This window comes from Schistocerca piceifrons, chromosome 4 (genome assembly GCF_021461385.2).
Source record: "Schistocerca piceifrons isolate TAMUIC-IGC-003096 chromosome 4, iqSchPice1.1, whole genome shotgun sequence".
Taxonomy (NCBI): Eukaryota; Metazoa; Arthropoda; class Insecta; order Orthoptera; family Acrididae; genus Schistocerca; species Schistocerca piceifrons.
The window spans coordinates 375787788-375803325 of record NC_060141.1 but is presented as its reverse complement, the minus strand read 5'-3'; the positions used below and the strand labels follow the sequence as shown (position 1 = coordinate 375803325).

Genomic DNA, 15538 nt, shown 5'->3' with positions numbered 1-15538 from the left:
AAGTAAAACGTCAGGTAATGGAAACAATCACTGCACAGAGACAGGAAGACAAACGTAAAATGTTTGCGAAAGCAAAAAGATACATAGACAACAATATTGCTACAGTGTCCGACAAAATTAATACCATCGAACAGTTGAACGCGGAATTACGTGATGAAATTTCTGATCTTAAATCAAAAACAGATACACACACAGCAGATATTCAGACAGTGACAGACAGATTTGAACAATTAGAAATAACACAGGATTGCGATGTCATCAAAGCTGACATTAAAAAATTGAACGAAACCACACGTAAATTACAAAAACAGATTAATACTTCTGACACTAAAAGCGATGATCAGGTAAAAATACTGACTGAAAAATGTGATGAATTGGCCAGTCGTATTGACGCTATTGAAAGTAATAATGACAGCAAATCAGACGATACTTCACCGGTTTCATTTAATCACACACCTGAATTTCAAAATCTACAGCAGACAATTAATGAGATCGATTCGTCTAATAACACGTTGCGTAGAAAATTGTCAAGTTTACAGCAAGAAGTAACAGAGATGAAAAATATTTCAGTTAATAACACATCACAGCAGACGCCACTTTGCGAACATTTGTCAGACTCACGCAGTGCGCATAATTTAGGTAATCAACAGAGAGTATACGACTTAGATTCCGAACAGACACTGAGAAATAGATTCTCTTACAATCATGAACCTGTTCCATCATACAGAGACGGCACATTTGATTATAAACATTTTCTGTCAGTGAGAAAATTTAAAGTGTTTAAAAATGACAGAACACAGGTTCACCCACTGGATTGGATACAACAGTTTAGCTTTGCTTTTCCACCGACTTGGCCCGTTACGCATAAACTTGAATTTATTTGCAGTTTTTTGGAAGGCGAACCAGCAACTCGTATGAGACCGATCGCGAGACAATGTTATTCAGTAGAAGAATTTCAGAATGCTTTTCTGTCAGCGCATTGGTCGAAGACGACACAGCGCGGAATTAAAGATCAGTTAATTAGCTTACCAAATTATGAGAACTCAAATTTTCCCAGTGTGACGCAATTTTTTGAGCACATGGTGCAACAAAACCAGTACCTAAGTGAACCATATAGTGAATCTGCACTCATTCAATTATGCATTTCTAAATTACCATGGTCATTAAGAGTGTCACTTCTAACGGGTCAGCAGAAGGAAAACATTTCAGCATTCAGAGATCTGTTGCAACTTTTAGAAGTGCAGCAATCAGATTATTCCTTCGTGAACAAAAATTTTTCATATAACAACCAAGGCCAACAAACTTACAGTAATTATGATCAGGCACTTAATTTCAATAGCAAAAGTAACAGACTTTTTAGGAACGACAACCACCAGAACTTTAATAACAGACAAAATTCTAATTATCAATATCGGCAAAATTTTCAGCAACAGGAATCACATATTAGTAACAATAGAGGTTTTTCACAACAACAGCAACAAAACGAGCCGGTTAGCATACCTAACCAATAATGATATGCACAAGGTCAACCAAGCTTTAATGTTTCGCCGCGTGCACGTATAGTCCCAGATCCAACAAATAGTAACGCACGGCAGCAAGGAAATAACTATGTACAGAGAAGACAGTATTACAATTCCTATCGCAATGCACCGTATAGGAATGACTATCACGACAGACGTAAAAACGATGAGCACAATTATCAGCGTACATATAATAACAGTCGGTCTTTCCAACAGCAAAATCATCCGCAAGAACATATTCTCATGAATGAACCCGACAGTAGGTATTATCCAGAGCGTAATACTTCAGGAAGAAGTAATAGAACAGTTCAAATAGTAGAAATGCCACAACATCCTCCAGATAATAATAACATGTCAGATAGAATCTGACTAGAGACTGTACAGGTTGCATCTTCCAGTAACGTAAGCAATAATTTTGACACGCAGAATCTTGTTCACGAAAAATGCTATTAATTTTGACGCCATCCGACACACGTTTGCATGAAAAATATTATCACGACGTACGTAGACGACATTCTTATTGCAGAAGCTAACTGGTCTGAACACAATCTGATTTTAGAACGTCTGTTGCAAACTTTTTGTGCACAAGGACTCACAGTTAATCTTAGTAAATCGCACTTTGGCAAAACTTCTATAAAATTTCTTGGACATGTAATTTCAGCAGAAGGCATTGCGCCAGTTCCGGAAAAACTTCAAGCTCTACGTGACATTACTGTTCCTACGACGAAGAAACACTTACACAGTTTTTTGGGCTTAATTAACTTTTTTCGCAAATTTATTCATCACTCTGCTTTAGACACACCTAGATTATGCCAATTAACAGGTAAAAATGCTATTTGGTCGTGGGATAAGCAAGCACATTCTGAATTCGTGAACCTGAAACATGCCTTGTTGAATGCGCCACTTTTATCGCACCCAGATCTTACCAGAAATTTTTCCATTGCCACCGACAGTTCTAACACCGCTTTAGGCGTACATATTTTCCAGGAAATTGAAGAAGATGGCTCTACAGTAATTAAAAACATCGCATTTGCAAGCCGCATCTTGTCGCCAGCTGAACGAAATTATTCCGTTACAGAATTGGAAACATTATGTGTTGTATGGGCTTTTACGAGATTTCAGCACTTTCTTTATGGCAGACATACCACCGTTTACACAGATCACAGAGCTATACAATTTTTACTTTCGGCTAAATTCACTCACGACAGATTAAGCAGATGGAAACTTTATTTACGGGAATTTAATTTTACGATTGTTCACATTCCCGGCACACAAAATGTTATAGCAGACGCACTTTCTCGTTCTCTCAGCAACAATCAGCAAGACATCGCAATCAACTTCTGCAAAGCAAATTTCAGTGTTATGTACATTCAGCAAGTTGCATTTGAAAATTTTATTTCGTCGTCATTACAGGACATAGCAAAAGAGCAAAATAAAGACAATGTGTGGAAAGAAATGAAACACCTTTGGCAAGATAAGAATAATGTTACGATTAGAAACCATTACACTGTACGCAATGACATTCTGTTTCGCCGCTCTCACCCTGACAGCAATAATTGGTTACTATTCATTCCTGACGAACTGGTTAACAAATTAATATGGTATACTCATTTAAGTTACGCACATTACGGAGCCAGAAAATGTTTTCTTAGACTGAGACAGAACTGTTATTTTACCAACATGGAAAAACGTATACGACGAGTTTTAGCGTTATGTAAAATTTGCCAGAAAGCTAAGTCAGACACAACGTCACACATTCCTCCATTACATCCAATTGTACCTGTTAAATTGAGACATATGGCCGCTGTAGGAATTTTTGGTCCAATTCCGAGAACTAATAGAGGTTTTTGCTACATATTTGTCGCTGTTGAGCTCACTTCAAAATTTGTTACTTTCACTCCGTTACGCAAAGCTACTGCTAAAACTGTTTTGAAAGCATTTGTAAAACATTTTCTATTTCATGTAGGGCATGTGATGAAAGTAATTTCTGACAATGGATCACAATTTCGTTCTGTTATATGGACACGCATGTTACGAGCTAGAAACATTTCTACGATCTATATATCCAAGTACCATGCTTCTTCGAACCCCTGTGAACGATTAATGAAAGAAATTGGTAAACTGTGTAGAATATACTGCCACAAAAGACATATTGATTGGGACACACACATATTCTCATTCCAAGATGTAATTAATTCCATTCCAAATGAATCCACTATGCTATCTCCGTCTGTTATACTGAAAAACATTGAACCACCAAACAAAATTAAAGAATTAGTAAACTTTCCTACATCTCGTCGATTACGACACCACGAAATCATTGACATTGCGCTGAACAACATCAAACGTGCCGCAGAGCGCCGGAGAAGACAGCAAAAACAGGTTTGTACATGCCGAGACTTTCACATTGGACATAAGATATTAGTACGTACACACTATTTCTCCAGCAGAATAAAAGGTAAGTGCAGTAAATTTGAACTTCTATACGCAGGTCCATATCGGATTCGCAGCATTCCTCACCCCAATGTTGTACACGTCGAAACTCTGAGAACCAGAAAATCGAAAGGAAACCAACACATATCCAATATTAAACCCTTTACTGAATGAAGACACTTTATGATGTAACATGCTATGATGCCATTTACTAATTTTTATGACCACTTATGCAATTATATTCACATGACTAATTATTGATGATTATCGTATTTTTTCTTGACAAGTGCTCGGCAAGGTAAGGTTAGCAGATCGCTCTTCTTGTCGTTACACATCAGACTGTGCACATTTTCCATTTTTCTTTTTTATGTATGTACGATTGTTTTCATGTTTTGTTTGTATGCACTATGAAATGGTTAGGATATAGCAAACACCAGTTGACTTTGACATTTTTTTTTGCCCTATGATATCTCAACATCGTGACTGTTTTACATTTTTTTGCTGCTGCATTGTGATACTCTGTGTACATTTTTGCATCTGAACACTGTCAATGTCTTTGACATATTACGTTTTCTGTCATGTTATGCTGTATGCTTAATTATGTTACTATAAACCAGTCATTATTTAGTGAGTATATGATGTAAATGCACGACATTAATCTTTGTTCATCATTTTCAGAAAGAAATAACGTGTAAAGTAAATAAATTAAACAGAAATGGGAATTTCAACTACGGAATAGACGAAAGAAGATGCAAAAACCTTATGAGGAAGAGTAAATGGATCAGAATTAACAAGCATTAACAAGAATATACTACACATCATAGAATAGCAGTCTTAACTAATTTTTTCTTTCAGAATACAAGGCGATTGATGCAGGCTGTCAGACAGAACTACACATCTTAGTTTTAGTGATGAAATATTCTAGAGATAAGGAATAGTTGTGTAATGAGTAATGAAGTGATTTTTTGCAGATGATAATGAATGCTGATGAAGAGTAATGATGAAGAATACGCTACTATGAATAATGAAGTTTTTCTTTACAGGTGATGATAATAATGAAGTTATGATAATATGGATAATGAAGTGATGGATAATGAAGTTTTTTCTTTACAGATGAGGATAATATTGAAGTTATGTATTTATGCTATGTAGTTATTTAAGTATTTGTTGCAGTTCGCCTTGACAGCAGGTGTTATATTGCATAGTATAATGACTGAAGGTTTTGGAAAGGACAGCTATGGAACACATTTTTTATACACATTTCACTACCTGTTAATTCGAAGTTCACTACTTTTCAGCACAAAATGCATTTCTTCTTTCGGCTTAATAATCCATTTTTTTTATATATTTTTGCAGGAGACATTATTTATGAAATTAATGTGCTATAAGCAGTTGTTCATTAAATCTATGTCATTACATATACTCTACTTGTTTCATAACCTTGTTACCGCTGACTCATGACGAATGACGTTACACACTTTCATTTACAGGAACAACCCAGAAGCAATTTTTTTTCTTTTTTCTTCTTGCTTTCCCTTATAATTACCCAAAGCAATGCATTGCTAACAAAAAAATGTATCACCAGTTCCAAATAATGCTACCCATTTAAGAGAGTTCTGAATAATACTGAATGATGAACAATGTTTTGTACTATTCAATACTTGCTGGCCAATGAGTGCCAATGATTAGTATAACTAAATGAATTATGTTAATGCTAGGCCAATAATTGACTCTCCTTTTCAATGATGACTTCTGATGGTTTATATTCACTATAATCAGTTAATTTTCTGAACATTATTCTGTCATACTAAATATGCTTTGTAACTGGCCAAGGACTGCTACTGTTTATTGTAATACGATTACCCATAATGCCACTAATTGCTATATTCAGTTCATTTTATGAACATTATTCTGTAATACTAAATACATGGTACAGAAATGTTCAATAACTGGACTATGAATGCCGCAAACTACTACTGTAATTCTCAATGAAGACTACTATGTGACTTAATGTCCTTCACCTTCTGAGCTAACTACCCTGAATTACTGCAATATCCATTTGTCCTGTCCATCCTCATGATCATGGAGCACTATATTTGGTTTTTGCACTAATTCTACGTTGGTGTGCCTTGTAAGAGCGTGGTGTTGACACGACATGCTGTCCACCACCGTGAGCGATGAAGACGTTATTATGGTCCCACTGTTTGGTGTACCTGATGTACTGCCAAAATGATAACAGGGAATACTACTACGACATTTCAGTGTCTTGGATACGCTGATAAATACTTCTGGGAAAAGAACTGCAAATTGTCTCACTTGGTGTTGTATTTCTGTGGAAAGACATGGACTTTCAGTGCAGCTGCGTGCAACCTAAGTGCTACAACCATGACGCAATCCTTCCTATTCCTTCCCTAATTCTTGTAAAATGAAAAAGTCATATACAGTGCGTGTGCACTTCCTTTCATTTGTTAATAAGATCAGTTATCCTGAAATTACTAAAGACTTCTATAGTGCATGTGCACTTTATTACACTCCTTGATTTGTTTGTTTGTTGTAGAAAAATACTAGAGAGTACTACAGTGCGTGTGCACTTTTGTCATTTGTCAATATGATTTGTACTCATTATTTTTATTTGTCGTAAAAATATTAGAGAGTTTTTCAGTGCGTGTGCACATTATGCCATTTGTACTCATTACGTATATATTCTGTGGTTTTCTGATATGTTCTGTACTACAGTGCGTGTGCACTTTTGCCATTTATTAATACATTTTGTGATTTGCTGATATATTCTCAACTGCAGTGCATGTGCACTTATGTCACTTGTCAACATGGTTTTTTACCATTGCGTTTATTTGTTATGAAAATGCTAAAGAGTTTTTCAGTGTGTGTGCACTTTTGTTATCTATCAAATAATTTGTATACACATTTTTCTGATTTGCTAATATGTTTTGTACTCACATTTTGTCATTGTCTAATATGTTTTGTACTTGATGCATGTGCACCATATTTCCTTCATGTTCTATATCTGTATATATGCTGTAATTGTAAAGTTAATTAGTTGAGAAAAAATTTGTTGCTCATGGCAAGTCCAAATGACTCACCATCGCTGCCAAATTTTTGCCCCCCCCCCCCCCCCCCAGTGGAGGGTTATGAAACACGTATGTTATGTAGCAGCGATGGCGAGGCATGGCAGAATCTCTGACCAGAGGGTTATTTATCGTTAGTAGTCTGCGCTTGACCGCGCGAGAGTTCTGTTCTGTTGCGAGACAGTTGTTGTACGTAGCGAGTCGCGAGAGCATGTAGTTCGTTCGTGCTAGTAGCGCGCGAGATAGTTGCAGTTGTGTGTGAGGAGTCGGCGGGCGTCGACATGGGCCTCTGGTCAAGATTCAGGACGAGGTATATTTTTTAAATAAGGTAATGAAGCAGCATTGCGCTCATCTGAAAATGTAATGCATCTTAAGTGTAATTAATTTGTTCAAGAATCGCCCCAATAATAATTTTGTTTTCAAACCAAGCATTTTAACAAAACAAACATTTTATTGAAAGATAATTTCCCATGCATTTCCTTAAAGAAAAAATTTACTTAAGTTCAAAGAATTTTGCGATGCATTTCCTCCAAGCTATGGCGAAAAATAAGAGCAGATGCAGTTTTACTGAGGTAACAATTTGAGTTTAATTAGTGAACAGGGCCTAAGATCGACATTTCGGTCTATTTGCGTTTTCATTGTCACTAAGATTTCATTATCATTGAATTGTCTTACATTTTTGTGGGCAGCTTACACATGGGTCAGATTGCTAGTTCTCTCATTTTTTATTGAATTGACATACATTATTGCTGGCAGGTTACACTAGGTTCTATTCTCATTAACATTTAAGTATTGTCTTTCGAAATTTTGTGGGGAGGTTACAGACATTGCACATAACCACTCTTGTGTCACCTTCAGAATCTCATCATTCTACGAAAACTTAGATTCACACAGTTGCCCCCCTACTGGATCGAAAAGATGGAAATTATTTGGAGCTAGGTACTCTGAAGCAAAATCATTCCTTTTGTAAGCTTCCTTCTCCTTTTCGTATTGATGTTGGGTTTCAGACCTCACAGAACCTCATAGTAGCTGTTCACTGTTTCACCTTTAGGAGTGTAATAAGGCTTCCGTAGTCCATGATGCATGTTTCCACACCTCTACTCTGCCAATATGAGGCAAAGGCATTATAGAAACTGTAGTACTTTCATAATAAAGGTAAACGAATCACACCTCTCATTTCTTCCTTGATCCATATGCATTAGGGGTCTGTCACAATCAAACGCTCTAAAACTGCTGCAAATAGGGATATTCACCAAACCAACACAGTGAAGGCAAAAGAACAATAGAGTTGATAACACACGCTAGTATTGAGTCAGTGCTGTCAACCTAAGGACCATAAAAATTTCCATCACTTAATGATTTGTGGTCATTTTTTTTAGAGATTCTCATGTGATACCATTGTTTTTGCATATCTATATTCGTTTTTTGGAACCTTCCAGATACAAGTTTTGACTACAACACTGAAATCACATCCAGGATGAGTGAAGTTCAAATTTATTTCTGGACTTCCACAGCAGATTTTCCTAAATAATGTAAGGTAAATGGCGAGATGATACCAATGAGAAGGTCATGGGGATTCCAGCCCATCCTTATACAACAAGAGCTTGTGCTCTGTCATCATCAATGAGATGAGTAACACCATCTTCATTTCTTTCCTTTCTAACCCTTCTGGCATCCTGTGTATGGAATATGTTTCATTTTAGAAATGTATTCAACACTGCTCTTCTTTTATCACATAAAATTTGCCTCTAGAGTGTTGGCAGTTTACTTAAATCACTTATACCGAGCGAGGTGGCGCAGTGGTTAGCACACTGGACTCGCATTCGGGAGGACGACGGTTCAATCCCGTCTCCAGCCATCCTGATTTAGGTTTTCCGTGATTTCCCTAAATCGTTTCAGGCAAATGCCGGGATGGTTCCTTTGAAAGGGCACGGCCGATTTCCTTCCCCATCCTTCACTAACCCGAGCTTGCGCTCCGTCTCTAATGACCTCGTTGTCGACGGGACGTTAAAACAACACTAACGTAACCTAACTTAAATCACTTATAATTTTCTGATACTTTCTTCTGGAAGTTCATAGGAGTAATTGATATACCAGAAAGTGTGTGCAATTGAATTGACTCATGCGATACTATTATTGCCAATGTAGTAGTAGTTGTCGTAGTAGCAGTAGTTATTCATTTGTAGATCAGTTTTACGGGGGTATCGGCTTATGATAGTACCAGTATTACATATTAATAACAACAACAATAACAAAATGCATATATACAGGTATTTACATACTTACAGGTCTAGTTTGACAAAGATGAGACAGGTCGTTGGCTGTGGCCTTACTTTAGGAACATCCTGATGCTTGCCTGAAGTTAATTAGATAAACAATGGAAAACGTGAAAAACGATGGCTAGGTGAATATTAGAACCTTCACGCTCCCAAACACAAGACCAGTCTGTTTACAACAGTGCTACCTGATTCAGTTTATCCCTAATAAGGAAGTTATTTAATAATGTAGAAGACAAATGCTACATTGTTCATTTATTTCTCATTCCCAGTTACTGCACACACTACAGGCTACAAACATTATTTCGTAATGTAACACTATACACATTACCAGCTGACATCAACACATGAAATTAACAAACTCCTCGTGAGCTGTCTGATAGTGTCTGTCGGCGCAACAACCGGCTATGCGCTTATCGCAGAATTCCTGTGTGGAGAAGGTATACAGATACTGTGAACTCCATGGTGAACTCATGAGATATAAAAGAAAATATAAAGAAATATACCCTCTTGTGGGTATACCCCCTTTGGAGCGACAGGCTAGTGAGGAAGTTTTTTGCTTGGACAACATTAAAAGAAATTTTTCCAGCATTTTCGGATAACTGTTGAGAATTTTGATGAATACTTTGAATTACACCTGCCTTATCATAAAAAAATACGAACATAAAATTTTCAATCCCAGCTGAACACAAGTTGTCCCAAGCACTTGAAAATATTAGTCAACTGATTTCCACCTATCCTTTAATTTTCAGATTTGTGCCTGAACACTCGTTTAAGTTTTTGTTGAAAAGTGCTAGTGTTTTTTAAGATCATTATCGATATCGTCTTCGTGCTCAGCCATGTAGTGCGATATCGTGATTGCGTCCCACTTTATTATTAGTCAGAAAAGAAATGGGGAGCGGAGAGTATGGCATTCAGAGTGACAATTTTGTCAACAGTCCGCGCGCAGCAATAAAAACGTAGCGCCGCGGTAATAATTTTGTCAAATATTCATGGATCGGCGGAGAAAAGTGTTATCCCGTTGTCACGATATGCATGCATCTACATATATAGCCACAGACTGGACAAGAATGATGTCACAGTCACAAAAGTCGCCCACGAGCGCTAGTCCCTACTGTGCGCATTGTTAAGTGTAGGACTGAGACAAGCAGCCGCATCTTCACCGCTCATCTCCCGTTGCAGGAAATTGTAAGTTAGTATAACCTCTTAGTTGCATGATTTGGTATGGAAGTAATGTTCCGCTGATTTACTCGACTTATGATATAAATTTTTTACAAGTTGTATTAAGTGTATAAAAATGTTCGCGCGCGTTAATTTTTTCGTTTCGTTCAGCTCACTGCATTTTTCGTCTTGTCAGCAAATATCTAGAAATGGATCAGCATTGTGGAATGTTTACATTTTCTTGTTCCGAACTTCACAGGTTTATCAAGCATGGCGTCCCCGAGGCCAAAGTCTCCTAGGCCAGCTGTGGCCACGCCAAAGAAAGATGAGAAAGAAGAATCTTTCTGGGAAAAGATTGGCACGTTAGGAAGAAAGAAGCGCATTAAAGAAGGTAAGATAAGAACTCTTTCGAATGTACTGCTACTGTGTCTGGGTGCTGAAATAGATTGGCCACAAGAACAGACCATATTTGGCCCTTGAAAATGGGCGTAGCCGTTTCCTGTCAGTGTTATATTACAATACAGTGAAGAATGCCATTGGAGAATCTTAGTATAAAAGACGTAAACCGGCAACGGATTGTGTTCCTAATAGTTAAATTATTTCTGTAAAGGTTTTTTGTTTAATAGCAGTTAACGCCCTTTGATAATTGGGCCTATTTCGGGTGTGTGAACCTTTACACTTCGTGAAATATTTAATCGGTAATTGTCAACGAAGGTGTGAAAAAGATGCACAACAATAATGTGTATCCAACGCACACGTCCTAGTAATATTTGAAAGGGTCTGTTTTGCAAAGCAATCTCGACCATAAGGCCATTAGTGCATTGGTGTTGGCTACAAGTGTCACCACAGCCAACTCTAACAGTGGGAATTAGCCTAAACGACTAGAGCCGTCAAAAATTGTTTGGAAATACAGATTTATGTGTGTTTTACCGTTAGTAACGATTTTGCCCAATTGTGTACAGTCTTTAAGTTTGGAGGTTAGTAAACTGAAGACTACGGAAACACAAGAAGCCAATAAAAAAACCTGGCATCAAAAGTAGAAGACCATGCTCCTGGTTTTAAAATGTGCAAAGATCACTAGCATGCAGCAATGCTGCTGGTAATGACAAGCTGCCTTTAATGCTGAACGGCAAACCTACTAGGCCCAGAGCTTTTAAAAAATGCAACCTTAAGTCCCTGCCCGTATATTATCGCAACCAGAAAAAAGCATGGATGGATGGTAAGCTGTTGAATGGTTGGTTTCACAGCCTGTTTGTTTCCTCTGTTCAACAGTTTTCTAAGGAAAATCATTTGTCTCCCCGTGCAATCCCCAGCACTGAGGAATTATCTGATGAAGAAATCGTGGCGAAGTTTTTGCCACCAAATGTTACAACACTTCTACAGCTGATGGATGAGCGTGTACTGCAAACATTAAAACTGATTTACAGAAAATAATTTTTAGGAATGCTGATCCATGGTGATAGCATTCCTGTAGTGGACAAAATAGAAAAGACCAATGTGAAGGATGTTGTTTATTGGGCCACTGAGGTATGGCAGAATATTTCAGAAAATACGCTGAAAAAATCGTGGAGAAAACTGTGGACGTCTCTTGAATTTCAGGACAACCTAGTTGAAAATGAAGAGAAAAATCTGATACAAATGATAGACAATCCCTGGATGTGAAAAAGCTAGTGAAGGAGATGTAAATGTGTGGATGGCAGCAGATGGGGCATGTGTGGAGAACTTTACTGACACTGATTTAGTTGGTGCTGTGACTCAAGACCAGGAAGAAGTGGACTGCTGTGACGGAAGTGACAATGAGCCAGGAGAGCTGGTGCCACACAGTGACGCAGCAGAAGCCCTTGACCTCGCGCTATGCTATTTGGAGCAACAGCCCACTGCTACACCTGCTGATTTGATGTGTATGAGATGATAGCGCAACTATGTGTCATATAACAGACTGTCTTCATTACGCCAAAGGACAATGACTGAGTTTTTGTCATCTGAAAAGTAGGGATAAAATGTCCACTGTATTTTAGTAGGTTTGACAGTTTTTCTTGCATTGTTATGTATTGTTTAAAACTAATGTTTTCTTGCCAATTTTTCTAATAAGTGTTTACTGTACTGTGTAAATTAAAATAGTGTGTATGTACAGCCATTTACCACACAGTTTTCCATACTTAGACTAACATTTTTCATGTTCGGGTTAACTGAAAGTTTGGATGATTACCGGGGTTCAGATTAGCGGGACTCTGCTGTATCTACATGTAGATTTGGGGAGTGGAGGAAGGTCTGTATTGAGAGCAAGAGTAGCATAGGGATGGAGATGTTGAAAGGTGAAGAAATGACTTTGATTAGGGTACCACTCTTCTTGGACTACAATGAGAGCGAGAGAAGCCTTGGTGAAGAGTGTATTTTAATTGATATGTGTTGATTTCTCAAGACTTGGGCGATAAGTGACATTCTGGTCAGTTACTTGTTCTCTTTGGTGGCAGATTTATATTGGAAAAGTGTATTGACTTATCCAAAGGATCTGGTGAGGTAATCGGTATATTTGAACAACTCTCTAGTTCTTAAATCAGATGCAGTGGCCATAGCTGCCAAGGCTGTGGGGGGGGGGGGGTCTTAATAGTTTTTTTTTTTTTTTTTTAATTGTGAAGATGTTCTTTCCCCCTTCCTAGTGTCACAATGTTTTCTCTTCTCCCCATACTTCAATCTGTGTACCCAGGCAACCATTGATCACTCTCTCTCTCTCTCTCTCTCTCTCTCTCTCTCTCTCTCTCTCTCAATTTTTTTGCTTTGCAGCAAAATGACAGATGAATTTGGTTTCGTGAATCATAAAGAGATAACTAGGAAAGATTGGGAGTTTAGAGGAATAGCTTTGGATTTATTTTATGTTCTAGAAAAGAAGCTGGTATTGATAATATAGAAACATATAATTGTGACAAGGAAAACTTTCATATTGTTCTGTGTGTTCTGAAAGAGCTTTCAATGAAATTCTGGAGGATACACTCCCAGATATCTCATTGCTGAGCGAGAAATATCAAAACTGTACTGGAAATGTTTACAAATCATTTTGTGATATAGCAACATAACAACATTTTGCTTGTATCTGATACAGTGTGGAATGTACAAAAATACAAGACAGTTTACTAATGTTGAGAAATAACAGTTTTGTAATCCAATAGGCTCCCTTTATATACCTGGCCGAGAGCAGATGTTTTTAAATAGTCCTTGTGTTTTATGTTTTCATGTTCAAAGTTTTAAAAATATTTGTTTTTATTCCTTGCATTTCAGATTGAGCTTTGTTCTAAACTTTTTGGGGCATTTAATGTTTCAGTGCAAGAGGTGCAAGAAGAAGGAAAATATGCTATTGACTCACCTGGAAACCCTACAGCCCCTGATTTACCACCAGAGGAATATGCACTAGGTAAGTTAGCCTACTCCTGATAAAAGGAACAATGCCTTTGTATTAGTCTTCATAAAAAGACAACTTTGTACTGTACTGATAATTTGTTAAAATGATGATTTGTCTCTTGAAATATTCACAACAAATTATAAAGAGTAACTGAAACACATTTCAGACAACACTCTTTTACGGATTTGTTAGCCTTCTGCTAAAAATGTGGAACATTATCCCAAATCTCTTGGTTTTGATCACATTAGTTTGTATACATATCATAATTCGAACGTAAAAACTGTTCACTCATAAAAAAGAGTTAGCAAAACCTTTTATTAGCCGTTTTAATTCCCTAGAAACTTCTTCAGTTTTTGACGCAATCATCATACACTTGTAAGCACTTTTCATTACATTGCACTGCATGAAAGTTCTACACCTGAGAACTGAACCAGTTGACAGTGGTAGCCGTGAGTTCCTCATTAGCTTCCAGTTGTTGTCCATAACCTCATTCTTTGAAGTGCAAGAAGAGAGTCTGTGGGTATGAAGTCAGGGCTTTAGAGTGGATGGTAGAGAAGTTCCCAATGGAAATGCTGAATCTTATGTGTAGTACTGGCAGATGTTTGTGGAAGCATGTTGTCGTGGAGGAGGACCATCCTGGACAAATGTTTGGCAGTTGTTTCTCAGTATACTTCAGCTGTAACTGTTGACTCAAATTCAATTAAAGCAATTCCTTTTTGTCCTCGTAAATGATGAATATCATTTCTCCACTTATAGTAAGGAGACTGTGAATGTTTTTGGTTCAGCCAAGTTGAATGGTTGGACTAGATTTACTATTGTTTTGAATCTGAGTTGGTGTGGCAATTGTCTCATCACTTGTAATAATGTGGAAAGCAAATCATCTGTATCTTGTTGGTAGTGCTCAAACACAGTTGTCTGTTTGACATTCTTTGTTGTTTGTACTGCTTGCCAAGCAGTTTTAGTACTACAGAGCAAAGTGGTAAGTCACTTGACTCATGGTCAGAATGCAGTTATTCAAATCCCTGTCCACCTTTCCAGATTTAGGTTTTCCATGATATTCCTAAATTGCTTAAGACAAACGCTGGTATGGCGTCTTTGAAATGGCATAGCCAGTGTCCTTCCCCAATCCAATCTTGTGCTCCACCTCTGATGACCATGACTTGGTTGTGATTTTAAACCAATCTTACTTTCATTTACAATACCCATCTTCCCAAATTTTGATAGCTTATCTTTTCTGTGATCAGTTGTGTAAATGATGGAACATCAAGTATGAAGAAATTCATTAGCCAGAACACTACTCGTCAGTCAAATTACAATTTTTGACCCAGTATTGCATGATTTCATTGGTCTGAATACTGGGCCTCCCATTCTGCTCTTAATCATCCACATTTGTACAGAATGGGGCAAATAAAAATGGCTCGGATAAATGGCTATGACAGCAAGCGAATGTATGCCTATAACCACACCCCGTGACGTGCAGGCCACGTGTACACTTGCCACGTGATCCATACCAAATCATGTAGCACATTTATGCAATCTTCATGCCTGACAGAGTTGTTAGCAGAGTTCAGTCTGGTCACGGCCCAGGTCACCTGATCTGTCAGTGTGCGATTACTTTGTGTAGGGAGCCCTCAAGTCTAAGGCATATTGCAACAACCTTCATAG

General features: G+C 37.6%; 1 protein-coding gene across 3 annotated transcripts in view; it reads left to right on the top strand.

Moving 5' to 3' along the window:
* The window catches only part of LOC124794678 (beta-parvin), a 110909-nt gene that overhangs the window by 57599 nt on the left and 37772 nt on the right, over positions 1-15538 (top strand). The window contains exons 1-3 of one of the 3 annotated variants that reach the window (XM_047258214.1): positions 10159-10503; positions 10736-10867; positions 13796-13885. In XM_047258214.1, the coding sequence (XP_047114170.1) occupies positions 10747-10867; positions 13796-13885 (211 nt within the window). In that variant the 5' untranslated portion in view covers positions 10159-10503; positions 10736-10746. Of the gene's footprint in view, positions 1-10158; positions 10508-10735; positions 10868-13795; positions 13886-15538 lie in introns of those variants that run through there. The other 2 variants (XM_047258216.1, XM_047258213.1) reach the window with 2 other exon arrangements.